The 22,851-nt window shown below is 46.5% G+C and overlaps 1 protein-coding gene across 3 annotated transcripts in view; it reads left to right on the top strand.

Moving 5' to 3' along the window:
• Positions 1-1,171: 1,171 nt before the first annotated feature.
• The window catches only part of TLE3 (TLE family member 3, transcriptional corepressor), a 170,734-nt gene continuing 149,054 nt past the window's right edge, over positions 1,172-22,851 (top strand). For 2 of the 3 annotated variants that reach the window (XM_069624216.1, XM_069624214.1), the window contains exon 1: positions 1,173-2,173. In XM_069624216.1, coding sequence (XP_069480317.1) covers positions 2,150-2,173 — 24 coding nt within the window. In that variant the 5' untranslated portion in view covers positions 1,173-2,149. Of the gene's footprint in view, positions 2,174-22,851 lie in introns of all 3 variants that reach the window. The other variant, XM_069624215.1, reaches the window with a different exon arrangement.

Here is a 22,851-nt window from a genome sequence, read left to right on the forward strand (position 1 = left end):
GGAAACAGCAGGATACCAGGTTACAAGTGTGTTGCTCAACTGCTGTTGTTTTTGTTTCCCTACGAACGACTGTTTAGGGAATTCTGAAATCTCTTTTTGAAACTGTTTACTTACCTGACACACTACTGCGTCTTGTTTCACCTGGAAGTGTCGTCTTTTTTTTCTTGGCCTTTTCTTATATATAGTTTTTATTAAAAAAAAAAAGAAAGCGTGTGGGCATTCTCTCTTTAAATATATATGAACAGATATGCACTGTACTTGCTTCCCCCCCACCCCCACTTCACGGCCAGAAAGTTAGGTTTGGGCTGCTCTGTCACAACTACCACTTAACCTGCTGAGCGGCAGTAGCCAAGTGAGGAAGATCCACCTAAAAGACTGGCCACAGCCCTAACGCCGTCCATACCACGATTTTGGCACCTCTCATGGTGTCGGCTAGCAGACTTTCAAGGCCTTGCCCTTTGGTATACAGATAGATCAGCATCTACTTGTCGCATGTGCTCGTTGTACCGGTGATTCCTTTGATGCCCGGGGCAGTGACACCCCCCTTCACCGCTCCTTTGTTTATTTTTCATTTATCCCTGCGATAGTGCCGGAGGCGTTGAAGTCCCTGGGGCTTCGATGTGTTTACAGCCCTGTACTTTTGCTTCGCTCTTATTTCGGGTTCTCTGTTATTTAAGAGCGTTTGCTTTTTCTTCTCCTTTGTTCGTGTTGCCCTCTAAGCCCCCGTGAGCCCTTTTCTGTTCCTTCAATTTCTGCTCCTCCTTCTGCTTCTCGTTTCTTTGTTGTTCCTGTTTTGGTCTTGGCGCTTGCGGTTTCTGTTCGGATGCTGTATGTGTTATTCCTGTATTTTTTCTGTTGTTGCTTCTTCACCTCTCTGGTCTGATTCTTTGCTGCTGTTTTTTTCTGATCCTCTGCTTCCGTTCGTGCTTTTCTGCTGCTCCCCTGTTTGTACTCCCTTAATGCTCAGCACGTGATGCTTCAGGAAATCTTTCTTTTTTTTTTTGCTTTGCAGACTTTCGAACACAACCTGGCATTGTGATGTCACGCGCGGAACGCCCTATATTCCTACTGCAAACACCCTGGTGGTCATCCCCACGTGGGCTTCTGGGCGCTGATTGGCCAAAAGCCAGAGAGCCTACATGTTAGGCCTCGCTGATTGGTTAAGTGGTTTCTGAGAGGGCGGGGTGGCAGTGCTGTGGGAGCTGCTCAGTTTCGCTCCGTATTTGGAGGCGCTTGGACCGGACTCGGGGATCCGCGAAGCTGGAGAGGGTCGAACGAAGCGCCGCACGAGGTCGGAGCCCCTGAAAGTGTATCCCTTACAAGTAGTAGGAGTCGACATCTGGCTGGTTTCTTGGATTTTGAACCCAAAACGCCTTCGTCGTTTGGAATCTGGAGTCTCTTTATCACCGGTGAAGGATCTCCCCGCCCCCACCACCCTCCCTCCACCGCGGGTTCACTGGTGGTGTCTTACCCGGAAGAGTGGAGCCCTCTTACGTTGTAGAAAACGAGCACCTGCCTTTTTAAGATTACAGCACTCGATCGGGAAGACAGCAGCAGCCCGTCCTTACAGAAAGGGAGGAGCCCCCCCACCCAGGGAGAGGGCAGCAGCGCCCCCACCCGGACGACATAAGGAGGGGGCAAAGAGGAACACTCCACCCCATAGTATAGGGAGCAATTTAAGTGTTCCGTTACCCATCGAAGGAGTTGGGGGATCCCCATCAGGTACCCGCTCTCGGTGAACGTGGGGAGTCTCCGAATACAGCAACCCCCCCCCCCCCAAGAGGAATACCAGACGGGCCCGATGGAGGAGTGGAGGCGCATCCAGTAGGGGCTGTGCCCCCCCGGAATAAAACCAGCATGGAGTCCTGGAGGGCAGCCCCCAATGGGGGAGTGAAGGGGCATTAAGGGTACGATTGCGTCCCCCAACATGGCGGAGTGAAAGGGAGTGCTCCGGGCCCCCCATGGAGGCGTGAGGGGCAGCCCCTTTTCTCGGTTGCTGTTGACGTTCCGTGGCGCGGTGGAGCCCTTTGTTGGAGCCTGCCCCCATCCTTCATCTGACGCTGCTGCTGTTTCAAGGATTGCTGGAGTAGTTTGTTTTGAACACCGGGGGCCCCACCCCACCCCCTTTCCCAACAAAGGATCCTCCAGGATGTATCCACAGGGCAGACACCCGGTAAGCGTTACTTTATATCCCGTGGGGTGTGTGACATGGTTCCAGGGGTATTATTTGTTTTAGGGATTGGGGCATCAGCCTTGGGCGCCTACTGCGCCCCCTCCTCCCCCGATTCGGAAGGGATCGGCCGGGGAGAGGGGGGACATCACCCATGTAGGGTGTAATGTGCTAGCCTTGGAGAGGCGGCATCTGCTTTGTGAGTGGGGCATCAACCGTGGAAAGGGGCAGCGTCAGGTCATTAAACTTAAAAGTATGGAGCGGTGTATTAACCGGGCAGGAGCTGTAGACTTCTTCTTTGAAGGGAGAGAGTGTGAGTAGAGCAGCCCCCCCGTAAAAATATTCCTTTACTTCAAGGGAGAATACTCCAGCTGTAGACTAGGAACGGGCTTGGGGATAAGTCTCCCTCCTAAAACCGTGCAATTTCATAGAGAACCACGACATTAATGTTGAGAAGGGCCGTCTCGCTCTGAGGGGCCCGAGTGGAGTTATTTCTACATATGTCGGGGGGGAAGGGGGTCAAAAACCTGACAAGGGAAGGGGCGCACTTTTTGGAAAGGGGGTTCCGCGTCTTCCCACATGTGGGTGTTTGCAGCTAGACACGCTTGCCCTATAGCTTCCTTGGTGTGGTAGTCGGGATTACAAGTTCTGTATGCGGTATTTTGGGGGTTAAGGGGGTGGTGTGCATGTCATTCCCTCTCCCAGGTTTTTCCTCGCAGCACGGGGGTGCTCCATGCCAGAGCCCTCAGTGTCATCTGCTCAGATTTGTATATTGGCCCTTGCAGTTTAGCTTTTTACATTCTAAATGTATGGACTACTTGCGCCCCTCCCCTGTGAACGTCGGGGAAGGCCGACGAGAACGGAAAGAGACCGAGATCCCTCGTAAACCCGTCAGTCCTGCTGTCGTGTTGTCAAAGTGGTGGTGTTGGCGTCTCTATTTTTGGAATGAACGTTTATTCTCTGACTAGACTGAAGGGCTGGAAGGTGTTAGAGCTGGCCGAAGCAACGTGTATATCAACAAAGGGATAATTTGCCCACAGGCGGCGCACTCTGATGATGTCACGTTCAATCTCTCCAATCGCACTAAAGTATATCTTCAGACCCAGGCCGCAGCAGCAGTAGTCACTGGCCAGGCCAGCAAAATCGAGTCTCTGGGGTTAAGAGTGTCACGTGGTGTCTGCCATGCCAGGAGTCGCTGCAGGTCGGGCGATTACAGCGGCAAGCCTGACCCCCCCCCCCCCCCTCCCCTCCCCTCCCCTCCCCTCCCCCTCCGGTGAAGCGTGGCGGAGCAGCGTCCTGGGAAGGACTCCACACGGCACGTCCTGTTCTCGTGCGCAGCCCACGCCGTGCCCTCGCGCTCCCCAGCATCCAGGAAGTGACCTCCATTCAGTCGCAGTGTTTATTGGAGGACCTTTTTGTGTATCACAGGTTTTCGTTGGAGCCGGGGTGGTTGTTCCCCTGGGAATATTAGTGGTCTCCTCGGTTTCATAGCTGTCAGATATCCAATACATTTTGATTCAACCCAAAAACGACACTAATTCATTCTGGCCAATGGGGAAACATGGTTCTTGTCTGCGTGTGATTTCATGTACTGGGACATACCAGTGGGAACAGGTGTCCAATCACAATAAGTTGTTACACTCAAAAGTAATTTTGTAGTTGCCACGTCACCAGTTGGATCGAACTTGCTGGGAGATATGTAGCTCCTTGTAGTGCTCGATTTATAACCTATAACTCCAGGAGTGCAAGTCCCCGAATGCAAGTTAAAACCAGGACTGGTCTAGCATGTCTTGAAAGGAATGAACGACACTAGCATGTATTGAAATTTAAAAAAGGTATACTTTGTATCTCATGTAGGAGTTAGACGTGCAGCACCGGGTTTTCAGAAAACCCTCAGTGTTCCATCTGTGAGGACTTAATCAACAGTGTCTTGTTTCTCCAGCTGGGACATAACGCCTACTACAGGTAAATTGCAAGAAGCTCCATGGAATAAAACAAGTTGCACAGTTTAGCACTTTGCCTTGGAGAGATGGGGCTTATGCAGGGGGTGAAGGGGTGTAGGGTTAATCAGCCTCTAAGGATGTGAGCGGCAGGGTCTCTCTCGGGTCACGGCATCAATGGGTCGGCTGCATCGAGCATAGTTTAAACTTTACTGTGGGAGTGGACAGACCCTACAGTGAATTCGATTTATTCTCAGAGGAGGGCAAAGAAACCTTTGGCTCTCCCCATGTTTTGGACTTGCATCGCTAGCTGGCAGTCGGTGGTGGTTGTAGTCCAACACATCTGCAGACCCCTGTCTTAGACAATAGTAGAGTGGGTTGGATTGGATCTGTAGAAGATGGCTGGCTTGATGGAGCTTAGTTGAACTTCATAAGGAGCAACACTGTGAACCATTGAAGACTGAAGGAAAGGGAGAGACCGTGGTCTTTGGAGATGCAGGTGCGCCTCCACCTTCTTTCTAGTAAGTACCCCACACCGGAGGACAACCACACTCACGCTTGACTCCTCTTCTGCACGCCCTACATAAATGGAGGACCGAGCTGAAAGTAGCAGGGTCTTGTGTACCATAATTCGGGAGACACAGTCCAGTTGGTTGCCTTCAAGGGAGGGATACAGCATGGCGGGGAGGAGAGGGGTGGACGGTGTCTATTGATGGGGGCACCGTGGTGGCCTAGGTGCTTAGGAGAATTTACATACAGAACAGATGTAAGAGAGCAAATGGTTATTGAGCCTGGCGTTTCTAACTGAGGGCAGGCCGGAAGTGCGTTATATTGCCTGGGCATTTGCAAGTCACCATAGTAATTGAGGGTACACAAAGGAGATGAGTGGGAGGTTTGTGTTTTTGGGGATAGTTGCAGGATCTACCGTCAGCGCAGCCTCGGGAGGATAGCTCAGGCAACGTGCTCGCCTTGGAAGCAAAATGACACAGAGCAACGCAGGTTCGATCCAAGGGTCCGTGCTTAGAAACCTCTGGGTATTAAGCGTGTTATAAATAACCAATTACAATGTTGCAAAGATGGGGGCTGGACCAGAGATCGCAATGCAAATGAGGAATCCTCCGCACGCTCGGACTCTGCTGCTATTACGAGCAGTATATCCGTGCATTGCCACATTACTGGACTGTCCTCGCCTTTCATTGTGTCATTATTGAGATGGGCATGAGAGGGCAGTGGGGGTTATTTCGACTGGCATAACATGGCTTTCCCTCCCATTAACCCCCAACCAGCACACCCGTTCAGCCTGGTTGCAGCCTTGCCCCCCGAATTTTCCCACAATTGGGTAGACTGCCCCCACAAAAAAAACCAATTGCCTGTGGTCTCGATGCCCTGTGTCTAGTGTTGCCATTACACAGCCATCTACAACAAATAAGACAGTCCTCGTTGAAAAACTCATAAGCATAAACACATATTGGGAAACCCCAGAGTTGCTTTCACTATATGCTAGTGAAACGGGCCACATAGTGATCATATATGTTGCTTTGGCCTTTGTAGGTACAGCACTTATACCCACACCTTGGGCGAGGGCCTGTGGCCATACAAGTGAAATGGTGAATTTGAAGAAATCTGAACTGCTATGCGACCTCGCATATCGTTATTTTATCCTCTGAATTCCTGTGCTAGGGCAGGCATAGAGCAGTCCAGCTGCAATGGTATAGGACAAACTCTGAGTAATAGCCAATTATACCCAGGAATCTTCTCTGCGTTATGAGACCATGGTCCCAGTTGTAACAGAGCCTGCTTTTAATGTTCAGTTACCAAGCTCTCAATTACATGGTCCCGCTGTGTAATTTTGACAGAGCAATTTGAAATTTCTCTGATCTTGGGTACATCTTGGAATTGGGTCAACTATACATCCAGGAAGGCTGTATAGTTGCGCTACTATTGGTCCATTTTTCAATCTCATTTGCCAATCTTGAAATGTGTCGAAGCAATCCTTGCACCCACAAGGTATGCTAATTTATTCAAGTAACCCTGTCGACATAATCTACCCTTCAAATAATAGGCACCTGCCCTTTCATATTGACATGATTAAGTATTGGACAATGGCCAGGTGGTTTTGTACCTTTCATGAACTGGATATGCCATTGACTTTTTGTTCGTAATCAGTTGTCTGCTTGAATTGAAAGCTCGAGGGAATCTAATTACTTGGCATAAGAAATGAGACCAGATGATTGAACTTTCAAGAGTTTGCATGCTATGTGTCCCTTTGCCCGGGGAGTTCCATAGCCATACAATGCCACTGTGTTTAGTTTGGTGATGAAAGCCTTCCTTTGTTTCTCTATCAGCTCTCTGACCTTGCTATCCTGCACGTTTCCAGGGTAGTGGAGATCTGTAACCTCGAGCCAAAGGTGGCATGCATCATGCTCCATTACCTTTAACACTAATCTGCAAACGCCCCTTGCGCAAGAGTGGCCCTTCCAACCCAATCTGAGGAAGCATGCACCGATAAACTATTTTTGGTAGTTGCGCGTCAATACCCCACCTACCCCTTTAAATTGTATCCTTAATTGCAATGTTATTGTACCATGGCACAATCTGACATTGCAGAAAAAGGACAAGAGACCCTCCAAAAAGGCGCTTGATGGAGTCGTCCATATCGACCACCATAGTAGCTGTGCTTCAGTCCAGAAACTAGTCCAATATATCGCCCCCAGAAAAAGGTCCCATTCTAGCCTTAAGAAGCCGCATTGGACACTTTGCCCAGCAACTGTTGAATCCACCTTTGTTATACATTCAAATGTCTCATTGATAATAGTTTTCATCATTATAACTACAGGCGCAGGTGCAATACATGAAGAATCCGAGTTTTGCTGGTTGACGCTATCACCTTGACACGAACTCCTTTCTTTACATTGGCCACAGGAGTGAGAGACAGGCGTTCATGAGGGATGATGAGAATGGCATACAGTACCAAGGTGACTCCACGAAGGATAGATTTGAAATATGCATTGTGTGCTGTGTCCAAATGAGAGGCAGCAAGCGCCCTCGCAATCGGATGCTTTAGTGGGCTACTGTGCTATTCAGCAAAGTAAGGCAGGCGTCATGTGCCATAACTTCACAGTAGGCACTATACTTTGGACACGTTGAGACTGGCATAACAGGAAGCAACGATATTGCCATTAGTGAGCCATGCAAGCCATTGTATTAAAAATCTGCAAGTCTAAAATTACTTTTTGCACCTCCATATATCGCGAGGACTGAAAACCTAAGGCTTTCAGACTAGCAAATGGATCGCGCAATCCAGCAGCAGTTAGTCTTGCTCTCGCCCACTATCATTCTTTGTGATTCCCTATAATGGTCTGTTCTGACGAAATGGCTTCCTCTGTATTCACATTTAGGTTTTTGTTTCCATCAATTGGAACATATGCAGAAGAGCATAACCATTTACATTCCTAGCAAGTTAGCTTTCTTCCTGGCATAGTTACAGAGCTCGACCAGTAGGAGCCCATGAGGATTTGTGTAGATCGCAGACCAAGGTGATTCTGCAGCCCCTGTCCCTGTACCCCTTCGCAGAGTTTGACACCGTGGACCACGATCTTTTACTTGTTTGTTCCTCTACCGGTCCAAGGTACATAACTGGCTGAGATCCTGTCTGAGATGTGGATCACAATGGCCTCTTTGAAACAACGAACCAATGAACTAGCATTGTTGCAGGCCCCTCTCCTGTCTTCCAAATTGGTTCATCTTTGCCTCTCTAATAGCTGACCTGGTATGTGCCTAGTTTAAAAAAAAAAAAAACATTTTTTATGCTAGTGACCCGGAAATAATTGACCAACATCAGTTGGAAAAATTAAACGCTTGTCCAGCTGCTGTCGACTGGTGGATTGGTGCGTGTGAATAGATTGAGATGAAAATCTAGCTTCATGCTAGCGGAAAAATGTCACATATGGTCATTTGATTTCTGGCCCCCCTCCCTCCTGTCAGTTGAAAAACATGTGCATTCAAATTGATGATCTGCTTATCACTAAAGGTCCAAATCCCCACTACCATGCAATTTCTGGCTTCTGCTTAAAATGTTCATATGACTTTCAGCCAATATTGCTTGTAATTGGTCTCTTGTCGTCATGATTGACTATTGACTACTACAATGCTCTTGGCCTTCCTGATTCAGACCTCCCCATGTTGCAAAGAGTTCAGTCCATGGCAGCAAGCTAGGCTGCATCTCCAAGGTCGGATATTGTGTCCTTGGGCTTACAGAAGCTTCATTGGCTTCCAGTTAAGCAAATAATCCAACACAAGGCTCTTTGCCTGGTCCCCCAGGCTCTCTACAGAAGCAGATCATTCTTTCTATCCCCAAAAGGCAAATGTTTCTATCAACCTGCAGTTCACCCCCTAGATTCCCAAACTATGGGGTGTTGTGTTTTCCACTGCTGCGCAGCCAAGCTTTTGAATTCCCCGCCACTGTCAATCGGGTCCCTTGATGACCTGTTAAAATGTTGCACGCTGGTGAAGAACTGGGCAGGTTCCGCCATGCTTTGCCATTCTCTTTTTGTTCGGCAGTACTGTTTTCTTCATACTCGGCATCAAGAAACCGCATGTCGGGTGTTTGTGCTTTATACGTGCATTGCAAAAGAAATGGATGTGTTCCTCTGACTGCTTCCGTTACATTCTAGGTCTTGAGGGAAAGGTGCAATTGGGGGAGTCTAACCTACCAGAGGGGGCTCTGGGTAGGCTATTCTGTGATTGTCATTGTGGCTACCAACCCTACTGTCGTGATCTGTGGCCCCTATTCTAATTAAAACCACCATATATGCGTTGGTAAAAGGCACGCCTTCCCCCTGACTTTCCGAATAGCAAACTCACTGATGTTCGTGGCTCCCTAGACTGGAGCCCAATGGCAGAGACTCCTGAGGCTCGTGCTGTTGGACAGGCATGGGGTGATCATGAAGTGGTCCATAGGAGTTTCCTCAAACAACTTCAATTGGTCAGCAATGAATCTAGCCTATTCTATCACACAACAGATTGCCCCTAGGCCACTTGCAATTGTCTAATCACAGGCTTGAAGTGTAATCCCGCAGCGTCAACGTGTGTGTGATATATATCATTTTTCATTGGTGAGAACATGGATATTAGTAAACTTATGAACACGGCTCCGTCCTTTGGTGAACTTAGTCTAGCTGGGAAAATTCCTCCTAGGTCACCCAGCTATCCTTCTGTATTTCCCATCATCCTCTCTGTGGTGATAGTCCACTTTTTACCAGGATATGCATTCTGTGTGCCCATTCTTTCCATAATATTAAGGACTAGGCATATTTTTCGGCAGTTAGTCGTTCTGTCCCTCTAAGCTGTGATTATACCGTTTCGAGTGATGTCCAGACCCATCTGCGACACTCCTCTGCCCAAATTACCACAAAATGCCATTCAGGGTCAGTTGTATTCTTACAAACCAATACTATGGCCTGTTCCCTAGCAACTGCCCAACACCTCTCCATAGTCGCGCATGTGCAAATCGTATAATAGAATTTTGCAATTCGTGCCTTACATTCCTTGTGTTTGGAATTAGGCAGCCTTATCAGTCTTGCGAGTGGTAAACGCGGGGCCAGTAATTGAATTGTATCAACTTAAGTGTGAACTTCTGGCCATCTCTGTGTCTCTCCATTCGTCATCGGTGGTAGTATTTCCCCATGCCTTTCCTCTAAGGGGTTACCCGAGAAGGTGACCAAAGGCTTGTATGAGTGGCTACCAGTGTACTTACTGTCTGTTGCATCGTTTCTCGTGTGGCGCTCTCCTGGCTGTGGGGGGAGAGACTCGGAATTGGGGCTGCAAGGCGTCGGTCAACTCCAAATATTTGTTGGGCAGGTTCAGAGTCTCTAACTATTTCTTTATCCCGAAAGAACGCCTTTCTATTTCCAGTCCGAGATGCCCTTGAATTTGGGACATTCCGTTTTGTATTGCCTGCCTGCAAGGCTATGTATGAATTGGTAGGTTTCCAGTCCCAGTCCACCCCTTACTCGGGGTTGGTGGGTTGGTCTTGTAAATGGACTGTCTGGGGAACCGGCACTTGTCCATGGCTACTGGGCAGGTTAACAAAATTGCCCTGCTATGAGCGAGCATGAGGCTGCTGCTCAGTGGAAGTATGCATCTTTCACTGGAGCACACAAGTGTGCCAAGTCGCAAGAGGAGCTGCCACACCTAAAGCCTGGCGTTGCCCAGATGGCACCCAATCTCCGCAGCCAGGAGACACTTGCATCATTTCAGGCATTAGTCCAATGCAATGACAGGACTGCTGCAGTGGGCTACTCCCAAACACATACCGGCCAAAAATGAGAACTTACCATTTCAGAGTTTAAACTATTCCTGGCGGTGGGGGGGCTGGCCACCTACATAAAGCAGCGACAGCCATCCTCACCTCGCCTAGTTACAAACAGCATTGACAAAGCCAACGGCTCTTGTGTGGGCATAGGATCGGCGTTTGCCGAACACTGCCATAACGGTACTAGCTAGGCAAAAATTGGTAATGTCTGGGAAATGGGGTAAGTGCCTGTACATGCAACAGCAAGCCGCCCTCCCCTCCAATCCCATGTAATAGCCATAACGATATGGGAACAGCGAGTGGTTAATCTGCCTAGTGCTAAGAAAGGATGTCGCACTCCTACCCTTCCTGGCCTTCAGACTTCTAAATGCCTCTTCTGAATGGCCCCACTGCAAGGTTTACTAGGTTTACTATACCAAAACACGAAAGTGTGCATGTTACCAAATGTTTTGGGAATTTATGCATAATCCTGCTCTATTTTTGGAATAGCTAGAAAGCCCGCCCTATTTCAAAAGTACATTGTGTTCACCGCGCTTCCATTTTGGATGAAACCTTCACCATGCGTATTCACGGTCCTATTCTTGTTGGGTGAAAATGCATACAGCACTAGATCTTTGCTGTTTTATCTTTGGCTGCCCATATAGACCTGCTAGTTCAGCGCTCCGTTCTAGGAGACTTCTCCTAACCAGCCCTTTATCAGATGTTCGCCGTACCCGAGATGTTATAGGAATACCACACATACTCACCCAGTCTTCCTCTGACCTGCAAGGCATTGGTGACTGTGAAAGTCCTTTCGTTCTGAAGCAGCCTCCCAGCCTTGCTCCCCTGCCTCTCGGTGCAACTCCGAGGGCTGAAACGCAATACTCTTGGGTAGCTCCTTTGGGCGTCTGCGAGAAGGTGCCTTCTGCTTTCTCCCTGTTTCCATGTGATGTTAGATTCTTGCCCCAATCGCTTTATTAACTGTGAAATGAATTAGGAACTACCACTTCCTCTGGTGCTGCTTCATTTGAGGTTGCCCGTCAGGGGGTTTGGCCTAATTCATATGATAGATTTTTCTGTGATAGTGTAGCGTCAAGGTCTTGCGGTAACGGATGGACTAATCCGCCATTAGTATAATGTTGCTGATGAATCTTGAAATTTGATATGCCAATTAAAGCAATTCCCATGTTCTCGAACGGAGCAGCATAAATCGGAGCAAATGTATCCTTGTAGCCTATTTACTTAAAATGTTGGATCTGCTTCGCCACCTGTTCAAAATTTCATATAGCTCTTAAAGTGTATTTGCTCGGACGTGGGCAATGTAATCTTTCCTGGACCCCCTCCAACTTCTTGCCCACACCAAACCAATCTGGCTTTGTGCCTTCTCCATTAAACCATACCGTATAATTTAGACAAGGATCCGTGTCTTCCAATCCTTGTTGCGCTAACCCCCTTCAGACTTGGGGTCTAGCTATCTGGGGGAAAGTGGGGGATGTGGCACCGCCCCTATCCAACTGTCGTCCATGCGTGGCCTCCTATGTTGCATTAGATTAGGCCTTTTCTGGAAAGTTTGATTCTGCACGTGACCTGCCTGTGGATTTTTACCAGCTTTTTTTTTCAACCCCCAGACGATTTCTCTTCTGCGCTGCAGTGGCCAGAGTGAATAAGAAACGCACGCGTGCATGCACTTTAAGGCCTTTTTTCTTGGGGTGTATTTTGCCACTGCTTTCTATGCCGGGTACTCAAAACGTCATCCTTTTTCTGTCTGCTGCATTCTTTGGCTTTGAGTTCCATCTCTTCTGACCCTGCTTCGGGGGTCGAATTGGGAATTCATGGACCAGGCGCTGAAAGTAGCTGCAGGCCATCAGCATGTTCCTCTGACCAGGAGTTACTACTCATCGAGAGCCAGGAGCAATTAAAGTGAAGGCTCACGAGTGAGTTCTTGAGATGGTGTACGTTTATTGAATGTCTTAAAAATTCCACATGTGAAATATGCTACTTTTTTTTTTTTTTTTTTTTTTTTTTGTATAGCGAATTACTATTGAAATAAGCACCTATGGCAAAACAACCACACTGGAGTGCCAGCAAAATAATGGGACTTGGCTATTTTTGTTCTTTTCAAACTGTGGAATGCACCCAAAAACTGCCATTGAGCCACTTTGTATGATATGATGATCTGGCCTTTGTCTTTTTTTCCCTTTGTTTTCCGCTTAACGTTTCTTTCCTGCCAGTTCTTTGGTCTTGCTGCTTACGACCTCTCATTTTGGTCATTACCTACCTGTGCTACTATACCTCCATTTTGTGATACCACCTTGCCCCCCTTTCTCTGTTGCAGAGTAATACATAGCGTGTCACAAATCTTAACTTCCATATGAAATTAAAACTATCCAGGGTGAAAAATGTGCACTGCCACTATTCAATGGGCAGTGATATATTTGACTCTTGGCGAGTACGAAATAGTGTGTTGTGAGTGCGTATAGAATTGAGGTGGCAGTGTGTGTTTTATTTTGTATGGCTCACTAGTAGCTTGCAACTTAAATTGTTGTCCCTGGCTATAACGGGTAATCCATTGTTATGCTTTAAATGTCTTTTACGCCTGTAGTTAAGCTCCATTATACATTTTCTTGCATTAAATGTTAATGTATGTTTGTATGGCACCACTTGATTTGGGGAGCCAAATGAGGTTCCTAGTATTTGTTGGTGTCAAGCCTACCAGGTTCTACTAGGCTATCTCCAGGTTGCTATGTGGCTCCCAGCAGTTTTGAACCCTGCCGCTTGGGGTGGAAGGTCACCCTAGTCACTGCTGTGGGTTTACTTGCTCCTTCCTTGTTGGGCCACATTCCTAGGTCAGGTCTTGGGACCAGGCGCCATTGAAGGGTCTGCTCTGAGGACCCAGTGAAGCTTCCCAATGATACCCTGTCTCTCAAAGGTTCTAATTGGTAGGATTCCAAGAATGCAAGTCCTTTAAGCTGGGGGGTAAGGGGAGGCGATGGGGGTTTACATATTTATTTCATTTGTGTGCAGTTCCATGGAAACCCCACACTTAGAATCCACAATTGTGTATATTCTACTTCCAGATACAAGTTGGGTTTAACATCTGTCTTGAACTCCAGTACAAACCAAGAAACCAGCCTGGACACACAGGTACATATTCCACTCCATGTTTATGGAAGATGGCTGAAGGCAAGGCCACCCACCAGTACTCTCTATCGTACAATATTTTAAGACTCATTGCAGAACACCTCTGTTATCCCCCATGACACAAATTCGGTCTGGCTCGAAGTCTTCTGCTCTTGCATACTCCAGACTACCTAACAGCACCCATCCACGTGCCAGCTCGACATGGGTAGCTAACAGGGACTTGGGGGGGGGGGGGGGGGGGCCCCCTACCTACATTTGTATTGGCTAAAATGCACACTCTCATTCTAAATTCCTGATGAATTTCCCATACCTTGGACCCCCCCCACACCCCTAAGGGCGTTCAACCAACCTTGATTTGAGGCCATACCAATGGGAGAAAGTGATATGCAAATTACATTACATATTTGGGGGTGGAGCGGTCCCTTATTAGGTTTATGAATGGAAGGATGGAGACCGCACCCTCTACTTTTACAGCTCCATTTTGTTTAGCCGATTGTGACTGTTAATCTTATAACATTTAATCCATGAACCATCTGTACATGCACTAACATGATTGTGTGTAAACTAAAACACAACGTCTATAATGGCAGCTGTGACTTTGGCATATGTGTGAAAGTTACACCATTGCTAGTTGCTGACAACTGATAATTCTACGTTCGTGCCCAATTCAATATGGTATCTTGATCTCTTTGGAAGCTTTTTTACACTAGGTAAGGGTGCACTCTAGCTGCGCTGGATTAGGGTTCTCATGGACTGCACCCTCTAGGGCTGATGGAAGTTGTAGTCCAGAACATCTGGAGAGCTAAACGTTGTAGATCCCTGCACCAGGTGCTACACAGATTTCATTGACGAGGTTAATTTGCTAAATCTTATTATCACATGGAAGATATTATTTACCTTGTGAGCATTCTGATTTCAGAAGCAGACTGGGCAACTGCAGAAAGCATTTTTATCCTAGGATATCTGCATGTGGCTGGGGTGCGGTGGCCAGTGTTATCCGGTGTGAAGTGAGTGCGTATTGCATGCTGGTGGTGCGACTTGATCATTACCCAACGCAACACCCTGTGTCCTATTTAGGGTACTCCTGAGCGCTGCTTATGGTTTTAGTGATTTATAGTTTGCGTAACAATGAATTGTACTGGGCAGAATAAACTGCGCCTGGGCGCTGATGGAATAATAGAATTCAACACCTGGCCTAAATCCGTTGCACTAATGAACTGCTAAAAGAGCAACGTTTTGAGGCGTTTCCAAAAAGATGCAAAAGTGCTCAGACATCAGAGTGAGGGATGTCTTTTTGTTCAAAATGTTTGGACCCAAAAATGGACAACTTTGGCAACGGGACAGTAAGTAAAAAAGCATTCCTAGATCGAACCTTGGTTGCTAAAGAAGTCTGGAGGTGAAACAGTGGTGAGTGAGGTTGTCTGTTTCAATCAAGTAGATGAAGTCTTAGCATTTCGTTCTTCCATGGTCACCAAATAGTTCGATTTCTTTACAGTGTGTCCAGTATTCTCAAGTTTTGGGGGCACGGTTACATTACAGCCTCCCTCCGTAGATAGTCTAGCATCAACCCCCACTCCTGACGGAACTTGTCTCTGTCCCCTTGTACTATCCGTGATCCATTTCATCGCGATTATACACAATATTTTGAAAAGTCTGTTGATATTTGGGGAGTGTGTGGAATCCTTCTGTTTCCATTTCCATGCTAAGACTGTCCATGCCGCTATCAGTAGGACCATATATGCCTTGCGCTGAGGTTTTGACGGAATCTGGAATTCTGGGTCAAAGAGGCCGCACATCCATTCCTTTAATGATATGCTGGGTTATTTATAATGCGCTTAATACCTAGAGGTTTCAAACGCTGACCCGGGGATCTAACCTGTGTTGCTCTGTGTCGTCTTGCTTCCAAGGCAAGCATGTTGCCGCTGAGCTATCCTCCCGATGAGCAAGTTGGGGGGTGGGGGCCTTCACCCTTTTCTGGTCTGGGTTTTGATGTCTTTCCAGAAATCTTGTAGCCTCAGCAGTCCCATCGTACGTGCCTCCAACCCCCCCCCCCTCACCCCTTCGCCCCAGAATTCCAGAACTTCTATTTTTGATGGATTAAGGTCGAGATTATGCTGAGCAAGCCAGGATTTGATATCTGTAAAACACAGGTGAAGTTGGCTTACTGTCTTTGGGTCCTGAGGCTTTAATATGAAGTTGGATATCGTTTGCACAAGAGTGGAATTGAACATTGAAACCTCGGATGATGGACCGTAAAGAGAAAATGATGCATGTTAAAAAGAAGGGGGTGAACGGGAGGATCCCCGAGGAAGGCAGCAAGTGATTGGGACTGAGGGGGAACAATAAGGTTCAAATTTAAAGTGTTCTGCCAACAAGTAAACGGTGGAGCCACTGTAGTGCCACACCTTGGATTCTAGTGAAATGAGAGGATGGAGTGGTCCGCTGTATCAAAAGCGACAGACAAGTTCAGCAGGACCATTAGAGACAAATGGCCTGATCAGTATGATATAAGTCATTTATAACGGGCCTGTACACAAGTGTTTCTAATGCGGACGGAACGGGCAGTGCAATCGAGCAGCACTGCTCAGAGTAAGTGCGGCCAGGGCAGCGCGGCTCTGGGTAAGTGCAGGGGACTGTAGGGGTTACAGTTAGAGCTTCCTAAAAGCGAGGTTGGCCTGGAGGCAGTGCAGGGGAGACTGATCATGGAGGAGCCTGGTACCCAGTGAGACTGAGGATAGGCAAGCAACACAGTCGTCGCAGCAGACGGGTAGGTCAGCGAGGGAGAAGGCAGAGGAGAAAAGGAAGGTCTTTAGCTTCTTCAGGTGATTCAGCTCAATTTTGCAGAGGAAGGAGATCTACCACCCACTCGCTGCCTGGAGAAGCATCTGACTCTGAGTTGGAGGTAGCTGAACGAAAGGAACGAGGGGTAAGGTATTTTCCGAGAGAGTTGGATGTAGTGCGGGCCCAAGCCCCAGAAAGCATTGTGGCCGATGCATAGGTTCTTGTACTTGATCCTTGCAGCCACCAGGAGCCAGTAGAGAGATTTCAGGGCTGGAGAGATATGGTCACTAAGCTTTACAACATGGATAAGTCTTGCAGCCCTGTTCTGGATTAGTTGCTGAGGGTGTACAGTAGCGGAAGGCAAAAGGGCTGTTGCAGTAGTGCAACCTAAAGAGAACTAGGGCTCTGGAGACGGTGATCTAGCAAGTCATCCCAAACTGCAACCAGCGCAATTTCAGTTCCTTGCCTGGGACAAAAACCAGATTGAAGGGTATTGAGAATATAATTGACCTCAACAAAGAGTGCAAGTTGTTTGGGTACTTACGTCTCAATGATTTTAGATCTACTAGACGGTAGTTGTTGAGAATTGTGGGGCCAAGTATTTTATTTTTTTTATCAACGGGGCATGATCACGGCTCTTGAGACCATGAGGGGGAAAAAAACTCATCATTTGAGACTTGAAGGCAAAAGAAATGAACTGGGTGTGTACAGCGGTGTAGATGGCTAGTTGCAGCCATTTTAAACCCAAGAACTGGGGTCTTCTCTTCATTGAGTCTGTACCCAATTGGTGTCTCCAATGTATTTGTGTGGGTAGTTTTTTGCTTGTGATGAAGGAAGAGGAGGCAAGCGGGGTAGATTCTGCTGGTGATCGGGGGAAAGGGGGCAGATCCGTGCTACGCTCCATCCCTCGTCCCCGTCGCGATATGTGTTTAAATAAGAGCAATGCAATTTCCCAGACCGATTACTTCCTGTAAAAAAGCTCTGCCTCTTCAAGCGTCCTTTTTTTAATTATATTTTTTTCCACTCCTTTCTTCACTGCACCTTCATTGTTGGTGAACGTCCCATAAAAGCACCAGTGAATGCTTAATGGAGGATAGCTCGGGGGCAACACAACGCAGAGAACACAGGTTTGAATCCCAGCCCCGCATTTAGAGACGTGTCACTGGTATTAAGCACATTTATAAAAAAATGTATTTAATTAAAAACATTCCTTTTCGCAAAGAGAAAGCTTTTACTTTTACATTACAACCTATACATGCTCATGTTAAAACTGTTCCAGTTGAATTAAAGGAGAGTTCCGGGACTTTTTTTTTATTGTCCCTACGGGTCGGCCATGTGTTTGTAAGCATAAATCGGTAGATCGTAGGAAACTTTCCTATGGACCTTACCCGACTTTTCGCCCCTTATCGCACTCGAAATCAGCCTCCATTTTGTGATAATCCTATCATTCCGCCGCATCGACCTGGCTCACCTGCCTTTGCGGCACTAAATCAAATCCCCCGCCCCTGAAACAGACTTTATCAAAACATTCATATTCCCCGCCTCTATCCGTGACGTGACTGAGCTGCGTAGGCAAACGCGCCCAGGCGTCTTCTACGCGACTCCACACAGACCCCGGAAATCAACACAGATCAGCTCACAATACAGCGCACCACAATTCGGAATATGAAACTGTACTTTGAAATCAAACCGCAAGATTGTAAATGTGGTAAAGTACATTTATTTGACATCAAATGTTTAGAGAATATTCAGCGATTTGCATTTTTATTTGCTCATGTTCCAAAAAGTTCGTATTGAGGAACGCGATGGTCCTTTGCTGTACACAGGGTCTTAGAGCATCTCACAATACAGCACCACAATTCGGAATGTGAAACCGTGGTTTAAAAGCAAACGGCAATATTGTACATTTGGCAAAGTACGTTTATTGGACATCAAATGTTTAGAGAATATTCAGCGATTTGCATTTTTCTTTGCTCTCGATCCAAATTAGTTCGTCTTGAGGGAAGCGATGTTCGTGTGCAGTACACAGGGTGTTGGTTTACGATAAAAATAAGCTCTTCTGTCGCACTGATAATCGCATGGCTGTTCCAACAACGAGGCACTAGGCCACCACAATGGTAGGTATGTTGCATCTAACCGTTAGTACCGCGTAAGGGCATACTTGTACTTGGCGATCGTCCCATAAAATGGTCAGGGTGGTAACGTTGTTCACGCGGAGAAGCAACTGGCGGCTGTAGAAGCCGTCCGCCGGTGTCTGGTACTCGTGACACAGACAGTAGTGAATGATGTACCTAAAAACATAAAAAATGAAATTAGTCTCACCATCAGATCCTTATTAAAATTATTCATTTCATAGCGAGGACAGCGCTACTGGGTGTACACAAGTGTTTAAAGGCGTGGCGAGGCATGGAGGGGGGGGGAGTGGAGTACAAGGTAAGTAGCATAAAATAATAAATAAATAGGGCCAGCTGGTGGCAAGTGCAAGGTAAGTGCAGAACAAGTGCTGGGAAGGGGGGGCTGTAGGATACTGAGACAGTCCCCCAGTGCAGGGGTTGACAGGGAGGCAGTGCAGGTGGAGAGTGGAAGGGCCCAGGACCGAGGTCGCAGACAGTGGACCAGTTGTAGCAGTGGATAGGGAGAGAGAAAGCAGAAGCAAAGAGGAAGGTTTTGAGGTGCTTCAGTAAAAGCAGATGTTTCTCCTCCAGATAGTGCGCGGTAGAAAACACTATGCCACATAGAACGAACAAGTACAACTGAACCCGTCTTTAAAGCCACTGTATAGTAATGAAATTGCGGTATAAACTCATCAAAAGTTACTTACATTATATTTGCATTTTCCATTGTGTCTCTGTGTAGGGCAGACCCGAAACACCACTCCTTCTTTGCCGACGTTACTTCTTCTAATGAACGTGGCTCATCGTTTTGTTTCTGAAATTTTATTCATTATCTTTTCTTAGTCTTTCAGGATGGTCCCGGCCTGTCAAGGTCAAATCACAATAGAACCTTATATTGGGTCGTGGGCCGTTCCGCCACCCGAGCAAAACATCAAAGCAGCTGACCTTCACTTTGAGCGAGCACACATTTCTAGTTAGCTCCAGTTAGTGTAAGGGCATCTTGTCTGCGTGCCTTTTTTTTTATTGTCCCTATGGGTCGGCCATGTGTTTGTAATATGGAAACATTCTATAATTTTTGTAAAAATGATTTATATTACTGTTTGGTTTAATTGCAATGGGCCTGCAACATGAGGAGACTCGAGAGAACAGACAATCGAATTACAATCATTTAAACCGTGATGTGTATTTCTCAATGAGCTCTGCTTTAGGTGGACATGGAACAGAGGCAATGTTGGGTGGCAATGCAGTTGTCCCCTGCATAGGTTCGTTCACCACTCCATGTATGTGCCTATCGAGGACATCTACGATAAGTCTCTCAATAAACTCATATTGCATATCCTCAAACACTGGTTTGATCACCCATTGTTTACTTCTTTTAGTGAAGGCCTTATTGTAGCGAAGCGTCCCTAAAGTTCCGGTCGTCCTACTTTGTTGACGGCCAACATTATGGTTATGTGCCAAGACCGCTAGAAGAGTCCGATTTATCATGCCTTCCATGCCAAAATGCAATCTTTTGGGCCTGTACTTTAGGCACATATTGTGGAACACCTCCAAATCTCCTGTGTGGCAGAATTCCGTGAGTCCCCTCAAATCTCTTGTTATAGTTTTATCAAATACAATCTTTTCAATGGCCTTGTGAGTGGGTGATGAAGGAATCAACCACTTCTTCTTCCGTGCCTCCTCTGTGGACAAATGGCCATGTTCACATTTGTGGAAATGCTCATTTGTCGACCATCGATGTACGTTGCTACAGTGCAACATTACTGACCGCCATTTTTCCAGTAGAATTTCCAACGACCCTTCACATGTTTTTGAGCTCCACCAAAGATGGTTGCTGATTGACTTGGACCACTGTGAAATACCTTGCATATCTTTTTTTTTTCCTGCAGCCGACAATTTTTTATTGATTGTTTTTGCAAGATGCCATACGTCAAATTGGTGATTTATATTTTTGTACTCTTCTCTCATTGTCTTGGCAATTGAAACGTGTCTGTCCGTGGCTATCAGGTCGATCACCATTCCCCGCGATTGTAGTTCTTGCAATGATGCTACAAAGCCAACTTTCTCCATGGCCACTGAGGATGTACTTTGTGACACCTGCACGACCACGGAACTCACAATTTTCTTACTTTCCATGTCCTGAAAGTGGTAGGTGCAGTACTTGGCTGAAAATCCTGGGCTGTCGCACTGTCCATCACCGGCTAGCCTGAAGCGTTTGCCCGCGAATGTACTTTCCATTGACATTTTTTCCATTCTCCAAGCTTCGCTGATGGCTGGAAATAGATAATCGGTTTGGTATTTGTAGAACTGACTTTTCGCAATGAAATGGATTCCCACAAACTGAAAGAAATACTGTAACTTTTTAAAACTTGAACCACTAAAAAGTGCGGCCGCTGCACAAAGTAGATTGCCTGCTGGCAGTTGCCCCAGCATGGGTTGTGCAGACCATGCGAACGGATGATATTGTGTACAGGTGGCATGTATTTTAAGGTTAGTTCCTCGAATTGCACGAGTCACATTAATCAATGGCTCCCCACATACTTCCCCACCAACCCAATGCCCACATTTCATCATCATAATAATATCCATCAAACAGCTATCGAATACAATGAATTTGGCCTCTTTCCTTATACTGTCACTCTGCATCCCAGCTGGTTCGGCCTGTAACGTTGAGGACATGTCACTCGCATGAAAGGTACAATCTCTGATATCGTCTTCCGCTATGCTGAGTGATATTGATGGTGTTTCATTGTCGTCCACTTCATTCTCTTCCATTGCAACATCTGTTCCTTGTCCGGAGATGGGAGAAAAAAACAATGTCTTCAACTTTCGCGTGCTCTTATTTTTTGCGGGTGTGGATTCTGTGAATTGATCTACGACTGCATCCAAACTACCAGGAGGACATTCACTATCAATGGCTGGTGGTGGTATAGCTCCGTTGTCAATCACTTCATATTCTTCCCATTGGCACGATGCATCTCCAGTCTCAAGTCCCTGCCAAAAGGTTTGACAAGCAACATCTCTCGTTCGCTTCACTGTCTGTGTAGATCTAGTTCTTACACCCACTCGCAACTAGAGGACAGATTAGAAAAGGGATGTTCAGTTTAAACACAACTTACAGTATTGAACTATTGACAGTGAAAGACAACATAATATAGTGAACAGGACACTAACCTTCTTTTGCTTTCTTTTCTTTGAAACTTTCTTTCCTCGAACTTCAACATCTGGACGCTGTTGCTCCGACTCGTGTGTGCATGTCTCCACTTCCTCTCGCGCTGCAACGACTATACTTTCATGATAAGCACATCCATCACTCACTGAGGCTCCATCGACTCGCTGAAACATAGAACTTTCATTAGTATGTATAATAATATTGAAAACACAAAATGTACTTGGGGACCAATACCCATACGTACATCTCAATAGCAAAACACGAATGAACGCATTGTGTAGAACATTCAAACGACAATAGTTCACGCATTGTTGATCTAGTTAGATTGAACTGTCAAGATCCATACCTCGGGCTCCGCATAGACTTCCATTGATGATATTATTGAAGATGACGCTTCAGCAACTCCCTGAAACACAGTAATTGCATTAGTATGCTTTTCTATTTTGTTAAAAAGAACATAAACTTTGAGCAGGCGTCAACGGCTCATCTAAATAGACCTGCACAAATGATCAGTTGTCTAAAATAAATAATGGATATGTAAATATGATTCGATTTGCTCGATCGTTGGAAGTGTCACCACCCAGAGATCTGCATCAACTACTAGGGGTGATGTTCTTGTAGAAGAAGCTCCGTCATCTCCCTGAAACATAGTACTTGCGTTAATAAAGAAGGAAGTATAGCGGATGTAATCACGTCATATGATTTCGCTTGATCGAACTGTCAGTATCCATACCTCGAAATGCATAAGAACATCAAGGGACGATGTAACTGCGGTGCACACTTCTGCAAGCTGTTGCGCCGACCCGTAACTGCATGCTCCCCCTTCTACTTGGACTAATGCTCCATCGACTCCCTGAAACATAGGACTTTCATTAGTAATGAACACAATATTGAAAAAAGAAGACAAATACGAGGGCGACGACAGAAGGACATATCAATGGCTAAAAACGAAAGAAACATTGTGTGTAACAATCACGCTACAAGAATGCAAGATCTGATGATCTCCATCGATGGAACTGTCCGGAAACGTACCTCGAGCATCTGAGTGACATCTACGGTTGTCGTCAATGCGTTGGACTCCTCAGCATCTCCCTGAAAGACAGTACTTGCATTATTTTGGATAACAATAATTATAACTGGAAACAAAGACTAGAGGACGAGTACAAGGGTGTACCATTAGGTAAAATAATTACACGATCAATTAAAACTATTGATTTACATGCCTAAAACAAGTCAGTGTC

Source organism: Ambystoma mexicanum, chromosome 11, assembly GCF_040938575.1.
Source record: "Ambystoma mexicanum isolate Mex_15411 chromosome 11, UKY_AmexF1_1, whole genome shotgun sequence".
NCBI lineage: Eukaryota > Metazoa > Chordata > Amphibia > Caudata > Ambystomatidae > Ambystoma > Ambystoma mexicanum.